The sequence below is a fragment of the Elephas maximus genome, chromosome 3, assembly GCF_024166365.1.
Source record: "Elephas maximus indicus isolate mEleMax1 chromosome 3, mEleMax1 primary haplotype, whole genome shotgun sequence".
Taxonomy (NCBI): domain Eukaryota; kingdom Metazoa; phylum Chordata; class Mammalia; order Proboscidea; family Elephantidae; genus Elephas; species Elephas maximus.
This window is the reverse complement of record NC_064821.1, coordinates 72,629,603-72,644,600: the sequence shown is the minus strand read 5'-3', so window position 1 is coordinate 72,644,600 and position 14,998 is coordinate 72,629,603. Positions and strand designations below refer to the sequence as shown.

The window sequence follows — 14,998 nt, the reverse complement described above, 5'->3', positions numbered from 1 at the left end:
AAAACCAAACCCATTGCCATTAAATTGATTTCAACTCATAGCAACCCTATAGGACAAAGTAGAACTGCCCCATAGAGTTTCTGAGGAGCACCTAGTAGATTCGAACTGCCAACCTTTTGGTTAGCAGTCCAGCTCGTAACCACTATGCCACCAGGGTTTCTGGTGACTCACTAGCACCCCCAAATAACAATAATGTTAATAATAGTTAACTTTTTTGAGTGCTTATGATATGTTTGGCTTAGTTTCATGCATTATTTCATTTAATCCTCAGAACAATTTCATGGGATTAGGTGTTATTATTATCACCCCATTTCACAGATACGGAAACTAAGGCTCAGAGAGGTGAAGGAATTTGCCTAAGGGAACAAAGCCAGGAAGTAGCAGAGCCAGGAGGAAACCATCTCTGAGCTTTGATTTTATTTCCTCCTTTGATGAAAAAGCTGGGGTTTTCACCCTGAACTCTCTCTTCCCTTCCCCATGCCCACAGCCTCCCTTCCTGGCCAGGTTGTCTGGCTTGCTGGACCCAGCCCCGGGTACTGCTGGGAGGAGGTGGGGCTGGGCAGCAGCCAACGCCTCTCTCCACCCAGAGATTCCAGGATTCAAAGAATTTACAATTCTGATGATTCCAGCTGTCTGAGGCTCTTGCACGCTAAGAAAGAACACTCAGTCCCTGAAGGTTCCCTCCTCAGCAAGCCTCAGCCCCCAGGAGACTCCCTGGTTTGCACTCCATGGAGGGGATTTCCCCCCAGAAGGGGCTGGGCCCCCTTCCTCCATTCATGCTGCAAGTATTTATTTCTGTTACAGGCTGTGGGGATAAAATAGTAGCAACATGAGCTCCTCCTGGGGGTTACAGTCTAGCAGGGCACAAGGACACTTAAATCAGTGGCATGTAATTGATTACACCCCTTCCACCCCTAAGCTTCTGTTCAGATCTAACCGCCTCTGGGAGACTGCTCCCAGTTGCCCACTCCTCTAGCCCCAGTGGGAAGGAAGATGGAGACAGCCAAACTTAAACGTGTTGGGGGGCAGGGGAGGTCAATGAAAAGAGTGTGTGTGGTGGGGTGGTGGAGGTTATACACCATCATAAACAAAAAAAAATCAAACCTGTTGCTGTGGAGTCGATTCCGACTCAGCAACCCTATAGGGCAGGGTGGAACTGCTCCATAGGGTTTCCAAGGAGCGCCTGGTAGATTCAAACTGTTGACCTTTTGGCCAGCAGCCAAACTCTTAACCACTAAACCACCAGCGTTTCCATATACTGTCATAAAAGTATGTACAAAATAGCTGGCATGTACTGAGTTCCAGGACCCGTGCTCAGCACTTTAAATGTGTCATCTTAGGTAATTGTCGCAGCATCCTTGTGAGCTAGAGACAATTCTATCTTACCAACTCCAAGAGGTGAGGTGATTTGGCAAAAGTCACATAGCCGGTACATGGTAGAAGGTAGAGTTTAAACCCAAGTGTTGGGGTGGGAGGCAGGAGCCCCTACTCTTAGCCACTATGCTGGGCTCTTATTCATGTTTTACAGGTGAAGATATGAAGGCCTAGAGAGGCCTAGGGATTGTCTCAAGGTAACACAGCATAGCAGTTGAGTTGGTTGGTACCAAAGGAATGCCTGGGTAAAGGAATACAAACTATCCAGCCAGGGCCTTGGGAGGCCAACTCTTGCCCCTGAGGTCTGGGATCACGGGGGTGGGGCGGGACTGGGGGTCCTTACCACCACCAAGTGGGCTGGTCCAGCCTGAGTTCACCCTCATCCCTGTTCTAGGAGGTCCTGTGTTATGGGGCAGAGACATTTTGGAATGCCCTAGAGATGTGGGTCATACTTCACCGCCCCTCCTGAGCCTGTTCTAAGATGTCATCTCTGTGTCCTTCCCTGGGTAGGCCTGGGGAGGTGGCAGGTAGATATGGGAAGAAGTTTTAGTCCTTTGTCCTCTGGGAGTTTCCAGCTTGGCTGTGGAGTGGGGGAGTCACCTGTGTTGGGGGTCCTTATGCCAGCAAATCCCTAAATGTTCCCTCCTCATCATGCCTCAGCCCCAGGAGACTCCCTGGCTTGTACTCCCTGGAGGGGAGTTTCTCCCTAGAAGTGGCTGGGCCCCCTTCCTTCATTCATGCTGCAAATATTTGTAAAGCACCTAGTCTCCGTCACGGCCTCTGGGGATAAAATAGTAGCAAAACCAGCTCCTTCGGGGGTTTACTAGGTGCCAGTGGTAGAATCTCGCCTTCCACACGGGAGATCCTGGTTTGAGTCCTGGGCAGTACACCACATGCACAGCCGCCACTCATCCGTCAGTGGAGGCTTGCCTGTTGCTATGATGCTGAACAGGTTTCAGCAAAGCTTCCAGACTCAGGTGGACTAGGAAAAAAGGCCTGGTGAGCTACTTACGCAAATCAGCCAATGAAAACCCTACAGATCACAACAATCCTATTCATAACAGATCACGGGGTGATGGCACAGGACCAGGCAGCATTTCATTCCTTTGTGGATAGGGTCACCATGAGTTGAGGCCTGACTCAAACTAGGTGCCCGTATCACAAGAGGGGCTTTCTCTTTGTTGTTGCCTCCTTTAATCCTTTCAACATCCCTGTGTGATAGATACTGTCATTATCGCTGCTTTTCAGATGAAGAGGTTAAGTGATTTCCCCAAATTTAAAAAAAAAAAAAAAAATTTTTTTTTTTTTTTATATATACAGCTGGCAAGAGCTGGAGTCAGGGTTTGAACCCAGGTACAGGTGATCTAATACCACGCTGTACTGCAGGATTTGGGGAATAGAAGGGGCACAAGAATCCCCAAGTTCGGTCTTCCCTTGTTGCTAAAGGGCAAGGACCCTATAGGTCAAACAATGCATTAGGGCAGACCCTGGACTTGAACCCAGGTCCCCAGCTGGGGGCTCTTTCCCTACTTTCCAACCACCTCCCTCTTTTGTCCAAATACCAGTGTAAACACCATTTCTGAATAGTCAAAGCTGGCGAATATTCCCGTTGGTTTTATTTCTTTACATATTAGGTCTTGTTATTTAGGCTTCTTCAAGGAAGAATCTATTTTATATTTGTCAGAAATGGCTCAAAATATGGTCCCTGGGCCAGCAGCATCAGCATCTCGTGGGAACTTGTTGGAAAAGCAAATTCTACTGAACCAGAAACTCTGGGGATGGGACCCAGCGATCTGTGTTTAACAAGTCTTCCAGGAGTTCCTGCTGCATGCTCAAGCTTGAGAACTCCTAGTCTACGGCCTTATAGTATTGGAGGGACTGCAGGGCCCTGGTGCCCCAGGCAGAAAGCAGAGTTGAGTTCAAGTCTCTACTTCACCACTCCCCAGCCGTGTGATCTTGAGACTTAGATCTTGATTCTTCGCTTTCTTAGCCTGTGAAATGAAGGGGATATCAGTGCCAGTGCTTTACCTCCTAGGATTGTTAAATGAGATAACAGACCCCATCTGACAGATGAGAAAATGGACGCTCAGAGAGGGCCCTGCTGTGAGTGTTCTTTTCCATAGGGGATCCTACTCTGTGGGCACGTCCCAAAAAGATCAGTTCACACCTAGGCTCCATCCTTGCCTGCTGTGAGACTTGAGCTATCTTCTCACCTTCTGTTTGCCCATTTCCTTATCTTTAGAATGGGGATGGTTATAGTGTCTCGGACTCATGTGGTTGTTATGAGACTAAAAGGAGCATCTGAGTATAGTGCCCAGCACTTTAGAAGAGCTCAGTAGATGTTAACCAGTTGCCACAGCATCAATTCCGACTCACGGTGACCCCATGTGTGTCAGAGTAGAACTGTACCCCGCAGGGTTTTCAATGGCCAGTTTTTTTGCAAGTAGATTTTCAGGCCTTTCTTCTAATGTGCCTCTAAGTGGACTCAAACTGCCAACCTTTTGGTTCGTAGGCAAGCATATTAACTGTTCGCACTACTCAGGGACTCACCAATAAATGTTAGCTGCTGTTATTAAGGAAACCCTGGTGGCACAGTGGTTAAGAGCTACAACTACTAACCAAAAGGTCTGCAGTTCGAATCCACCAGGCGCTCCTTGGAAACTCTATGGGGGAGTTCTACTCTGTCCTGTAGGGTCGCTAGGAGTCGGAATCAACTCGACGGCCTTGGGTTTTGGTTGTTTAAGGTAGAGCCAGGATCAAACACTGGTGTCCCAAGTCTTCCAAAGGCCTTTACTCTACCCTGGTCAGAATATGATGAAGAGTTTAAAGGAGGTCAAAGAATGTGGGAATTTTAAGAAGCAGAATCTTCTCCTTGGAGTTTCATAACCTCACACTATTGCCATTTTGGGCTGGATAATTCTTTGTTTGGGGGAGGGCGGCTGTCCTGTGCATTGTGAATGTTCAGCAGTATCCCTGGCCTCTATCCCTGGGATGCCAGTAGCACTCAGCACCAAGTTGTGACAAACAAAAATGTCTCCAGATACTGTCAAATGTCCCCTGGGAGCAAAATCATTCCCGGCTGAAAACTACTGAAGTACAGTAGTCAGGCAAGGTGTTTTCGGTGCTTTAACCCACCCAATTAGGTGGTTTACCTGTAGGTTGGGAGACTGGGACCCAGAGTCACATAGTGGGTAGAAGTAGGACTGGAACCCAGGACTTTTGTGTCTGCTGCCTCTCCACAGGTCCCTCAGAATAGGTGGCCAGAGGCCAGGGGGCAACCAAGCTGGGGCCCAGGATACCTGGCGTGTTCTCATTTCCCCCCTCAGGGCCCACCTACCCTGGCCATTGACACACACATCCACAGCAGTGCCCATCAGGGTCTGGGCTCAGCTCTCTAGAATCTCCAGGGCAAATCAACCACACAGGTGCCCGGTGCCATGAGCTAGAAGAGAGGTGCCCTGGCTGGGCCTGCAGCTGGCTAAAGTCCCAGGGCCGTGGGTGTCAGTGTGGAGCTCACCGTTTGCCTGCAGGGGAGGTGGGGCATTAGCCGAGTGGAGTGCTGGCCTGCACGCTGGGACCATAAAGCTGCCAGCCAGAGGTGAAAGATAGGTCTCCCTGCCACAGGGACGCCAACAACCATGGAGACGTGGTGGCAAGGCTGATTTAGGGCAGGAGAGGGAGGGAGGGAAGATGAGAGACAAACACAGCCAGAGATGCAGAGATACAGAGCCAGAGAGATAGAGGCACAGGTACAGAAATACAGACACAGGCAGAGCTAGAGACAGAGGGAGACACACAGAGGGACAGAGAGAGGGTGCAGAGACATATATACGGAAGCCAAGAGACAGGGACAGGGAAGCTCGGAGATAAAGGGAGACAGAAGACAGAGACATAAAGATGCAGAAAGTGTGAGAAAACACAGACTGAGACAAGAGATACAGAGAGACAGAGACACAGATGCAGAGACACAGATCCAAAAATAGAGGGAGACAGAAGAGCAAGAAACAGAGAGACAAAGGCAATGAGGACTGGAAAGAAGACAGAGACACAGAAAAGGAGAAAAAAGAGCCATAGAACTATCAGAAAACCAGAAGCCAGAGAGGTCTCGGGGCACGGACACAGAGAAAAGAGGACAGAGACAGCTGGGAGAGACAAACAGAGACAGGACCGAAAGACCTAGAGAGACCGAGGCAGGCAGAGGGACCACGGTCCTCTGGTTTAAGTCACTCCTCTGTGATCCAGATGCTGCCTGTGTGTATGTTTGTGTGGGGGCACACATCTCCGCATACATGTACTCTCACGTGTGTGCTTGTGTGTTGGGCTTCCAGCGGGTGCTGGTGGGGATATATGTCTGTGTCTGAGTGCTTGGACAGTGCTCATGTACATTTATCTACTAATTCCCTAGTGGGTACCCGGAGGTGTCAGGATCAGCTATTGTGCAGTGAGTAGCAGTCAGTGGACAGGGCCCCTCACAGAGCCTCTGTGCTTATTAGTGGAGAAAAAACTAACAAACAGAAAAATACCAGAGCTTTTTTTTTTTTTTGGCAGACTGTGGTTTGTCATACTGTGGTGGCTTGTGTGTTGCTATGCCACCAGTATTTCAAATACCAGTAGGGTCACCCGTGGTGGACAGGTTTCTTCAGAGCTTCCAGACTAAGACAGACTAGGAAGAAAAGCCTGGCAATCTACTGCAGAACATTTGCCAATGAAAATCTTATGGATAACCCCAATTCTTAGAAAAGGACATCACGTTTGGTAAAGTAGAGGGTCAGCAAAAACAAGGAAAACCCTCAATGAGATGGATTAATACAATAGCATCAACAACGGGCTCAAACATACCAAAGATTATGGAGATGGCATGCAGGACTGGGCAATGGTTCACTCTGTTATACATAAGGTCTGCTCGAGTAGGAGCCAACTGGATGGCAACTAACAATGACAACAACATATAGAGATTTTAAACAGGATGATGTGATAAGGAGTGACTCGGGGTTCCTGTGGATTTGGTGGTCAGGGAAGGCCATTCGGAAGAAGTGACTTATGAGGTAAGGGCTGGGCCAGCAAAGATCAAGGAAAAGTCCTTCCAGGCAGAGGGAAGCGCTGGGGCAGAAGCCCTGAAGGGAAACCAGCTTGGCGAATTCAGGGCTCAGAAAGGCGGCCAGTGGGGCTACAGCTTTTGAGGCGAGGCAGCTGTACAGGAAGGCAGAAACCAGATCACAAAGGACTAGACAGGGCAAAGGAAGGCTCTGGATTGTATTCTGGGTGAAAGGGAACTGGAGCATTTGAGTGTGAAGGTGAAATCAACTGATACAGGTTTAGAAAGGTCCGGCTGGCTATTGGGTGGGCAGAAGAAGTAGAGGGTTCCAAGGGAGCAGGGAGATGAGGTGGGGGTTCTTGCAACAGTCCAGACAAAAGATAATGGTAGTTTGGGTGAGGATGGCAGCAGTAGAAGTGCAGAGAAGTGGGTGGCTGTGGACTGTGTTTGGGGGACAGTATTGACAGGGTTGGATGGGGATGGCAGAGGAAAGGGAGAAGCCGAGGATGACTCCTAGATTTTCAGCCTGAGCAACTGAAGGAATTGTGGTGACATTTACTGGAATGGGGAAGGCAGGGATCAGCAGATGTAATCAAGAGGTCTGTTTTGGTCATGAGTGATAAGCCTGTGTGTGTGCGTGTGTGTGTGTATGTGTTTGTAGCCATACGTACACACGCCAGGCCCCACGTGTGCATGTATGCACATGGAGTCCCAGGTCCACTGTACTAGGCCATGATATTCAGACCACCTCTACTTGGCTACATGGGGCTCCTGGGCCTGTCCTGGAACCAGGCCCTGTCCCTGGCTCTGCACCATCTCCCAGCCCCAGGCGCTGCTCCTGCCAGATGGGGATTCCCCAGTGGGCACGCAGCTGGGGCAGTGGGGTGGGTGAGCCCTTGGGTACTACCTGACATCTGGGCATACTACTGCAGACCCAGGAGGCCTTGGCAGCCCCGCCTGGCAATGGCAGGCAGGCTCCAGGGCAGCTGGTGGCGATTAGCAGAGTTGATTACCTCGTGGTGATGCCATCTGGGGTGAGGGCACTGAGCCCAGCCCCACAGGGTACCCTGCTTGCTGGTGTGCAGAGCTTTCTGGGGCTGAATGCATGTAAATGTGTCAGCTAGCTGCATGTATATGGGTATGTGTGTCAGGGTATGCATGCCTGAGTAGATGCTTCTGTGGGGGCTGAGTCCGTGTGGCCACTTGTGTCTGTGTGCACACATGTGTATGCGCTGTGGGTCTGCAGGTTTCACTGTGTTTGCATATATGAATATGTCTGCGGGTACACGTGTGTTTCTGTGTATATGCATGCATGCATGCGTCTGTGTACGCATATCCAAGTACATGAAGTGCTGTATGGGTGCATTGAGAATTATGCACCTATCTGTTTATGTCCAGGGATATATTTGTCTGTTTATGTGGATTCATCTGTGCTCATAAATGTGTCTCTGTGTGCCTGTTTACATGGAGATGTATTGTGTGTGTGCATGTGTGTGTGTGTGTAAATGTTTCTGGAGTCAGGTGTGTCTGTGTGAACATAAGTGTCTACATATGCCCGCGCATGTGCTGTGAGAGAGCATATCTGACTGCATGTTTCTGTGTGTGTGCACGTATGTGTTGGAGGGAGGAAGGGACACAGCACATTTCTATACTGTGTCTATGATAGTGTGTCCAGGTACAGGGAGTACTCTGGGTGTGGCTATTCTTGTGAGCATCCTTGGGGTGGGAAGACATCGGGACTCCTCACATTTCTCCATCCCTGGCTCTGGCTGTTCTGGGCCTAGCCTTCCCCTTCTGCCTGGGAGAACCCAGGTCTGGGACAAAAATAGGGGGAGGGTGGGAGTTGCCCAGGATGGCACAGTGGTTACAAGCTCACGCTGTGAATCCAGGCTCACTGGGTGTGGGTCCCAGCTCCACACCGACTAGCTGCGTGATCTTGGGCAAGTTGCAAGGTTCCTATGCCTCACGTTTCCCCATGTGTAAAATGGGGCAAAGAATAAAATTCTGCTTGGTGGGGTTGCAAGGGTTAAAGGAGTTAACTTATGTGAAATTCTTAGAACAAAGCCTGCCCTATATGTGTTTCCCGTTATTTCCCAAGTGCCCACCACTGGAGTGGCACCCCCTGGGAAGACCTGGCCTGTGCCTACTCACCCTTCAGGCCATAGCACCCACAAAGCCCTGCCCCTGCCACTTCCTGCCTGCTGAACTCAGCGCTTCCCAGGCCCCACCACCACATCTGGGCTAGGCTCCGGGCAGGGACCACACTGGGGCGCCTCCATGGCCGTGGTCAGGGTTTCCACTGACTCAGCATCTCTGGGCCTGGAGGTGGGAAATCCCAGGCCTTCCCCCATCCCAATCTGGGTTAGATGGGGCCATAGGGCTACCACTGCACCATTTTGCCTCTACAGGATTCCCTCACTTCAGAGCACCCCAGTTGCTCTCCCCTCAGTCCCCACGCCCACTCCCACCACTCCTGGGACTCTTGAACCTACTTCTCATGGCTTCTCAGCATTGGTGCCCAGAATCTGTCTGCCACCTCCAAGGGGAGATCTTTGTCAGAGCCTGATCATCCCCCAGCCTCTGGGCAGAACTAGAAACGTTACCTTCTTTCTTCTCCTCAGAAGTCCAATCTCTCATCCAACCTCATTCCCTCTCACTTCTATGGACCCTGAGTATAAAGTGACGCCTCCCCATCACTAAAGCAGAAGCTAGAATCCCAGGCCGCACACTCCCTCCGCTAGGGCCGCTAGGGATGGCAACAATAATGGTAATAACAAGGAATGTTTATGGAGCTCCTCCTATGCGCCAGACCCTATGCTAAGCACTTTCACAGCCTTTAACTCATTTCCTGCTCACAGCAGCTCTGAGGTATAATCATTATCCCATTTTACAGATAAAAAATGGAGGCAGAGTTAAATAATAAGTTCTTAGCCACAAAACTAGAGCGATGGACAGAGCTTTGAACCCTTCTAACCTCATGGAGAAGGAGCCCTGGTGGTGCGGTGGTTAAGCGTCTGGTTGCTAACCAGAAGGTTGGTGGTTGAAACTCACCAGCCTCTCCTCTCAGGAGGAATCTGCTTCCATGAAGATTTACAGCCTTGAAACCCTGTGGGGCACTTCCGCTCTGTCCTGCAGCGTATCCTTTGGCTTTGGTTTAACCTCATACAGTAAGGAGGAATAAGGGGACTCATTCAGTTCTGCCTCTCTGGGACTGAGGCCAGAGAGGAAGGGGTTAATTTAGTACTCCTACCCATTCCCTCCCCCCCCCCCCCCCCCAGTGCAGACAGACAGAGGGACAGACTGGGAATGTTAGGCTGAGTGAGGAACTGGAAAAAGCTGACCACGGAGCTTTGGGAGACAGCCACGTCAAGGGTGCCACGGAACTGGGGAGGAGGGTCTCCGCCCGCCCCCGGCCTTCTCGGGGGCCCGGCCAGGGGAGGTGAAGGGGTGGCACAGGGGAGGCCCTTCAAGTTCCCGGCCCAGCTCTTAAAGGGCGGGGCCTCCCCGCCAGCCTGCCCGCCGGAGTCCCCTTCCAGGGCAGCTCTGGGCACGCAGGGTCCTGCCTTGCACGCTCGCTCGCTCGCTCGCTTACCTGGCGGGGTGGTGGGAGGGGCGGGCCGGGGATCATCCCGGAGCCGGGCTGCGCGTCCTGACGCCTCTGCCTCTGCCGCCGCTGGAGCCCCCTCCCGGCCCGCCCGCCCTCACTGCCTGGCGGGCCGGTCCAGCTGTGTTCCATTAGCGGCCCTGGCAGGCCCCCAGCCCCCTGGAACCGCCCCCTCTCCTCCACCCAGCGTGGCCTGCAGTCCCAGGCAGGAGTGCGCCGGGCAGCACTCGGCCGGGAGAACTCGTCGACCTGGAGGAAGCTGGGAACCTGGGGCCAGCAGAAATCGAGGACGTCTGGCGGGTCTAAGGAATCCGGGCCCTGCCTTCCCTGGCTGGGGTGCCCTGGGCTGCCTGGATTGCTCAGTAAGGTGGGGGGACCCCCGGCCACCGGTAAGTGGGGGTGGAGTGGGATGCCCCCCGGGCTCTGGGCTTCAGGGCCCCCTTTGGCACTGGCTTGCTGTGTGACCTCGGGGAAGTGGCTTCCGCTCTCTGGGCCTCAGTCACCTCCTGTATAGGGGGATGAGCTCTAAGCTCTGTCTGGTTCAGACTCTCCCTGCCCCCAAATCTCTCTATGCCTTCTGTGTTGGGATGATCATCTTCTGGGAAGCTTCTCTTCCTCTGTCCCTGTAGCCCCCGACCCTGGCTGGGGCCTGGGGAGTGGAGGAAGTCAGAAGGGGATAGGAGCACATCCACGTTCATGCCACCACATGCATCCACGTGCCTTCCACAGCTGGCAGCCCTTCCCCGGGTTGGCAGGAGGGGGAGCCCAGAATAGGGTTTGAGAGATGGGATGTGCACACTGCTAGGATGGGGAGTGAGTAGTGTGGGGGCCCAGTTCTTCCCCAGAGAGGAGGGGACTGCAGTCCTGTCTCTGAATATATTGGGATGTGGGCCCCTTTTGGTCCTCACTCCTTAGCCAGGACAGAGGGAGGGAGAATAGGATTCCATTACAGCTGGAGGGAATGCAGTCAGACTTGCATAAGAACTTTTCAACGGAAAGGCCTAAGGAGGGGTGCACATAGGCTGACTGTGCATGTGTAAGCTGACGTGTTCACGTATATTGGTGTGCATGCATCTCTGTGTGTTGGAGCATGCCCACGTGCATACAATGGCATATATGTGTCTGTGTGTATATATGCCTATGTATCTGTGTGTGTCTTGTGGACATGTGCGTGGCTGTGTGTGTGCGTGTCGAGTTGCCTGTCCCGGGGGAGGCCGGATGATGTATGGCTCTGCTGGTGCTTGCTGAGCCTGCATTGATTTATCTGGGCCCATCCATCAGGATTTAATAAAACTAAAATACGAGCATCCATCAGCAGGAGAGCCTGGCAATGTGGTCCTGAGCCCTGTGACCTTCTCACTTGCTCATTGTACCTATGGGGAAGCTTCCTTGGCCCACATATGACCCGTGATGCCTGCCAGGAGAGTCACCCAGTTGGTAGCCCCTGACCTTGTGGGTGCCTGGCAGGGCAGCCTGGTCTGAGCTGAGAGCAGCTGGCCAGGTACCAGGCTAGTATATACCAGAACAGTGCACAGGTTGTTAAAATACTGAAACGTTTCCAAATGCCTTGGTAAACAGTCTCTGCCTCAAGCCCCCCTCACTATTCCAACTGTCCTGGCCTTCCAGGAGAGCCTCTCCACCATCTAGCAATTATCCACTGGCACAGCCAGGTGCCGCCTGGACCCTGTGTCACTGCTTCTGCCAACCGTCTGCTCTGGCTGGTCTGTGTCTGTGCCATACCAGTGGTTAAATATTTTGAATACCACCCATGCCCAAACCCTAGCCCAACGGCTGTGAATGGGCTCCTGAGAGGGACTGACACGTGGGCCAGACCTCCAGCCACCCAATACCGGTGCCTGGGCCCCATGGGCTGGCCACTTCTCACCCATGGGTGAGCTCAGGAATCCATCTCCCAGCCTCTGTGGTTTTCAGGTGCTGTGCCTGTGGCCGACCTCTCTGGACCAGGATGTTGGCATCTTGGGCTCCTGGCCTGTGGCTGCTGGGTCTCTGGGCCACCTGCAGCCATGGGGCATATACAGGTGAGATGACACCGGAGGGTCAGGGTGCCATAGGCCTGCAACTGGCTCCTTGGAGTCCTGGGGCCCTGTGTACTTATGTGATCCTGCCTTTGGTCGTGTGGGCATTTGTGGGAGATTCAGAGAGACCTGGGGTGTTGAAATATGCGAGCCTGTGGAAGGGTAAGCTGGAGTGTCAGTGTGTTTCTGTCTGTACGTGTCTTTGTGTCTCTGAGCATCTCCATATATGCATCTCATTGTCTCTCTGTGATCTGTATGTATCCCTGCGTCTCTGTGTGCGAGAGAACAGCCCCCACCCCACCCCAATACATACAGCCAGCCTGTGTACAGAGTGCTAGCAGGACCAGTGAAGGGGGGAAGAGGCAGGCAATGAGCTCTCCTGGCAGAAGAAAGTTGCATCTTGAATGAGGCCCAGGCCCCGCCAATCCTTTTCATGGTGGAGAATCCATCCTCCAGCCCACGGGCTCCTCCTCCTCTGCGTTTGGCCCTGGATCTCAGATAAAGGGCCTGCTCCAGGGCCCAGACTCTGGATGGGAAAGAGGGTGCAGCTTTCCAAGGCCCAAAGCCAGGGGAAGTTGACCGGGCACCCTGCCCGGCCCTGATGGGTGCCCTCTGGGCGGCTTGGTAGCTCAGCTGTCCAGCTGAACAGAAACAGAACTCCTAGGACCCAAATCCAGCCAAAGGAGACAGGGAAGCCAAGGTGCAGAGGAGTGTGCCCCCAGGGTGCACGTGACAGTCTGCGGGTTGTATGTGCTGCATGTGTGTGCGCACGTATGTGTGTCTGCTTGTGTGTGTTTCTGTGTGTGTGCGTGCGCGCGCCTTATCAGGTCTCCTGGGGGGCTGGCGCAGAAAATTTCAACATCTGTAAGGAATCTGGGCCCATGGCCAAGGGGTGAGTCACCCGTTGCTGCTGCCGATGCTGAAGACAGTGATGGTCTTTCTGGCCAGATCTGGGGGAGGGTGACTCCAGTGGTGTCACTGGGCCCAGGCACCCAGGGTTCCTTCTTTCTACCAGGCCAGCCAGGGAGTCCACTGCCCAGCTTCTGGGAACTGTCTTCAATGTCTTGTCCCAGCTACCCTATCTGCACTGATGGGAAGGCCTTTTTGATTTAGCATCGATCCCTCCTGTTGTAGTACCTCCCTCAACATTTCCATTCAGGTCAGTCAGCCCCAGAGAGAAGGCAGGTTCATAAATGCCCACCTGTCCCTTCAGGGCTTTAAGGACCTGAATTAAACCATCTCCTTCTCCAGGAGTCCTTATCCCTTTTAATATGCCCTACCTGGAGGGAGCCCCAAGGCCCTGGTGGTTTCTTTGAGCTTGTGGTCTCCTCAGGCCCTCAGTCTCTTCTCACCGCTTCACAAGGTAGCTATCCAGGTGAAAAGTCATTCTGTTGGCTCAGACTTGTGTCTGTCCTGCTTGTCTGCTCTGGATATGGGAAGTCGAGCCCCACCCATCACTGAGAACACATGTACCAGCCACGCATGGCATTTCTGGTGGCACGGGCATCTATAACTCACAAATGGGCAAACATGCACATGTAACTGTATGTAACACAACTGCACATGAACTTGATGTTTTCTTGCTCTTAAAGTGCTCCTCTGCCCTTCGCCTGGGTGTGTGTCCCCGAAAGGAGCACAGTATATAACAGCTCCCCACCCCATGTGAGCTCTAGGGCTGTCCAGACCTGTCATTCTCTCTCTTGCTTGCCTGGCCCCTGACTTGGGTTCTTGGGGGATTGAGGTTCCAGGAGTTCTGGTCCTGCTCTGCTGTAGACTCACCTGGTGGCCTTGGGCCAGGCCTCAGTCTGTGGGGGTCACTCTTCTCATCTGTATGATGGGGGTCCTCCTGGCTGCCGCAGTAGTCAGGGTCAGAAAGCAGGTGGTCTAAGCAGGCCCAAGGCAGGGCTTGGCTGAAGGTCCAGAATGCAGACTATACACTTGCTCCTTAGTTTCCCTAAGAGTCTGGCTATGCAGCTATTTCAACCTGAGCCCACCTGCTGCCCCCTGCCAATTCTCTTCCAGGTGAGCAGTGCCCACCTTCACAGCAAGAAGGGCTCAAATTGGAACACAGCAGCGACTTATCATCCAACGTGACAGGTGAGCCTCCCTCATGCCGCTGTCCCCCCTCCACCCTCTTTCTGGTGTGGCCTGTGCCCCTCCTCACCTGCCCAGCTGAGCTCTCCATCTGGTGTCTTCCCTGAAGGCTTCAACCTCATCCGCCGACTCAACCTCATGAAGATGTCTGCCATCAAGAAGATCCGTAACCCCAAAGGGCCTCTCATCCTGAGGCTGGGTGCAGCCCCACTGACCCAGCCCTTGTGGTAAAGACCCCAGCCTGACCACTGGCGGTCAATACCAACCTCAGCCACATTCCCCAGAAACTTTGGATGAGGGGTCTAAGCCCAGGAGCCCTTCTGTGGATAATTTCATACCTTCACCTGTCACATGTCAACCTGGCCTCCACCCGTGGGGCTTGCAGGGTGGGCAGAGAGGGGGTGCTGGCAGACCTGCCCTTTTTCCCTTCCCTATCTCTGGCTAGCAGTGGGTGGGGACAGGTCTGCATCCTATGAGCCTTGCGAGAACCCTGGGATGGAAGTGGGAACCTGGCAAGAGACGTGTGTCTGAGTGTATGCATGTGTGCATGCATGTGTGTGTCTGAGTGTGTGTGTGTACAAGCCCATATGTGTGAAGTCCAAATTCCCACAAGCCCCTGGGTGATCTGGCCCCTGCTAAACTCTCCAGCCTCAACTTCCAAAATATTCCCGTTCCTTTCTTGCTGCTCTAGTCATGCTGAACCCTCACCATTATGTTTCAGTACCTTTCTGCCCACATGAGAGCTCACCTTGCTGTTTCCTTTTCCAGGAAAGCTCACCTTTCCCTCAATTACTGTCTTCATGAGAGTGACCAGAAGAGCATGTGGCTCAATTGAAACAACAGTCCTCCAGGACA

General features: G+C 52.8%; 1 protein-coding gene and 1 long non-coding RNA gene across 10 annotated transcripts in view; one reads left to right on the top strand and one right to left on the bottom strand.

The window, feature by feature from the left end:
• Nucleotides 1-226: 226 nt before the first annotated feature.
• Nucleotides 227-10,117, bottom strand: LOC126072826 (uncharacterized). Its single transcript, XR_007516583.1, has 3 exons — nt 10,002-10,117; nt 9,461-9,568; nt 227-3,365 (listed from the first exon to the last, which is right to left on the bottom strand). It is a non-coding gene; the product is annotated as an uncharacterized LOC126072826 (long non-coding RNA).
• A 2-nt stretch (nt 10,118-10,119) lies between these two features.
• COL16A1 (collagen type XVI alpha 1 chain) overlaps nt 10,120-14,998 on the top strand; it is a 55,268-nt gene continuing 50,389 nt past the window's right edge. For 3 of the 9 annotated variants that reach the window (XM_049878569.1, XM_049878568.1, XM_049878567.1), the window contains exons 1-4: nt 10,120-10,380; nt 11,946-12,052; nt 14,072-14,146; nt 14,253-14,370. In XM_049878569.1, the coding sequence (XP_049734526.1) occupies nt 11,980-12,052; nt 14,072-14,146; nt 14,253-14,370 (266 nt within the window). In that variant the 5' untranslated portion in view covers nt 10,120-10,380; nt 11,946-11,979. The other 6 variants (XM_049878571.1, XM_049878570.1, XM_049878574.1 and 3 more) reach the window with 6 other exon arrangements.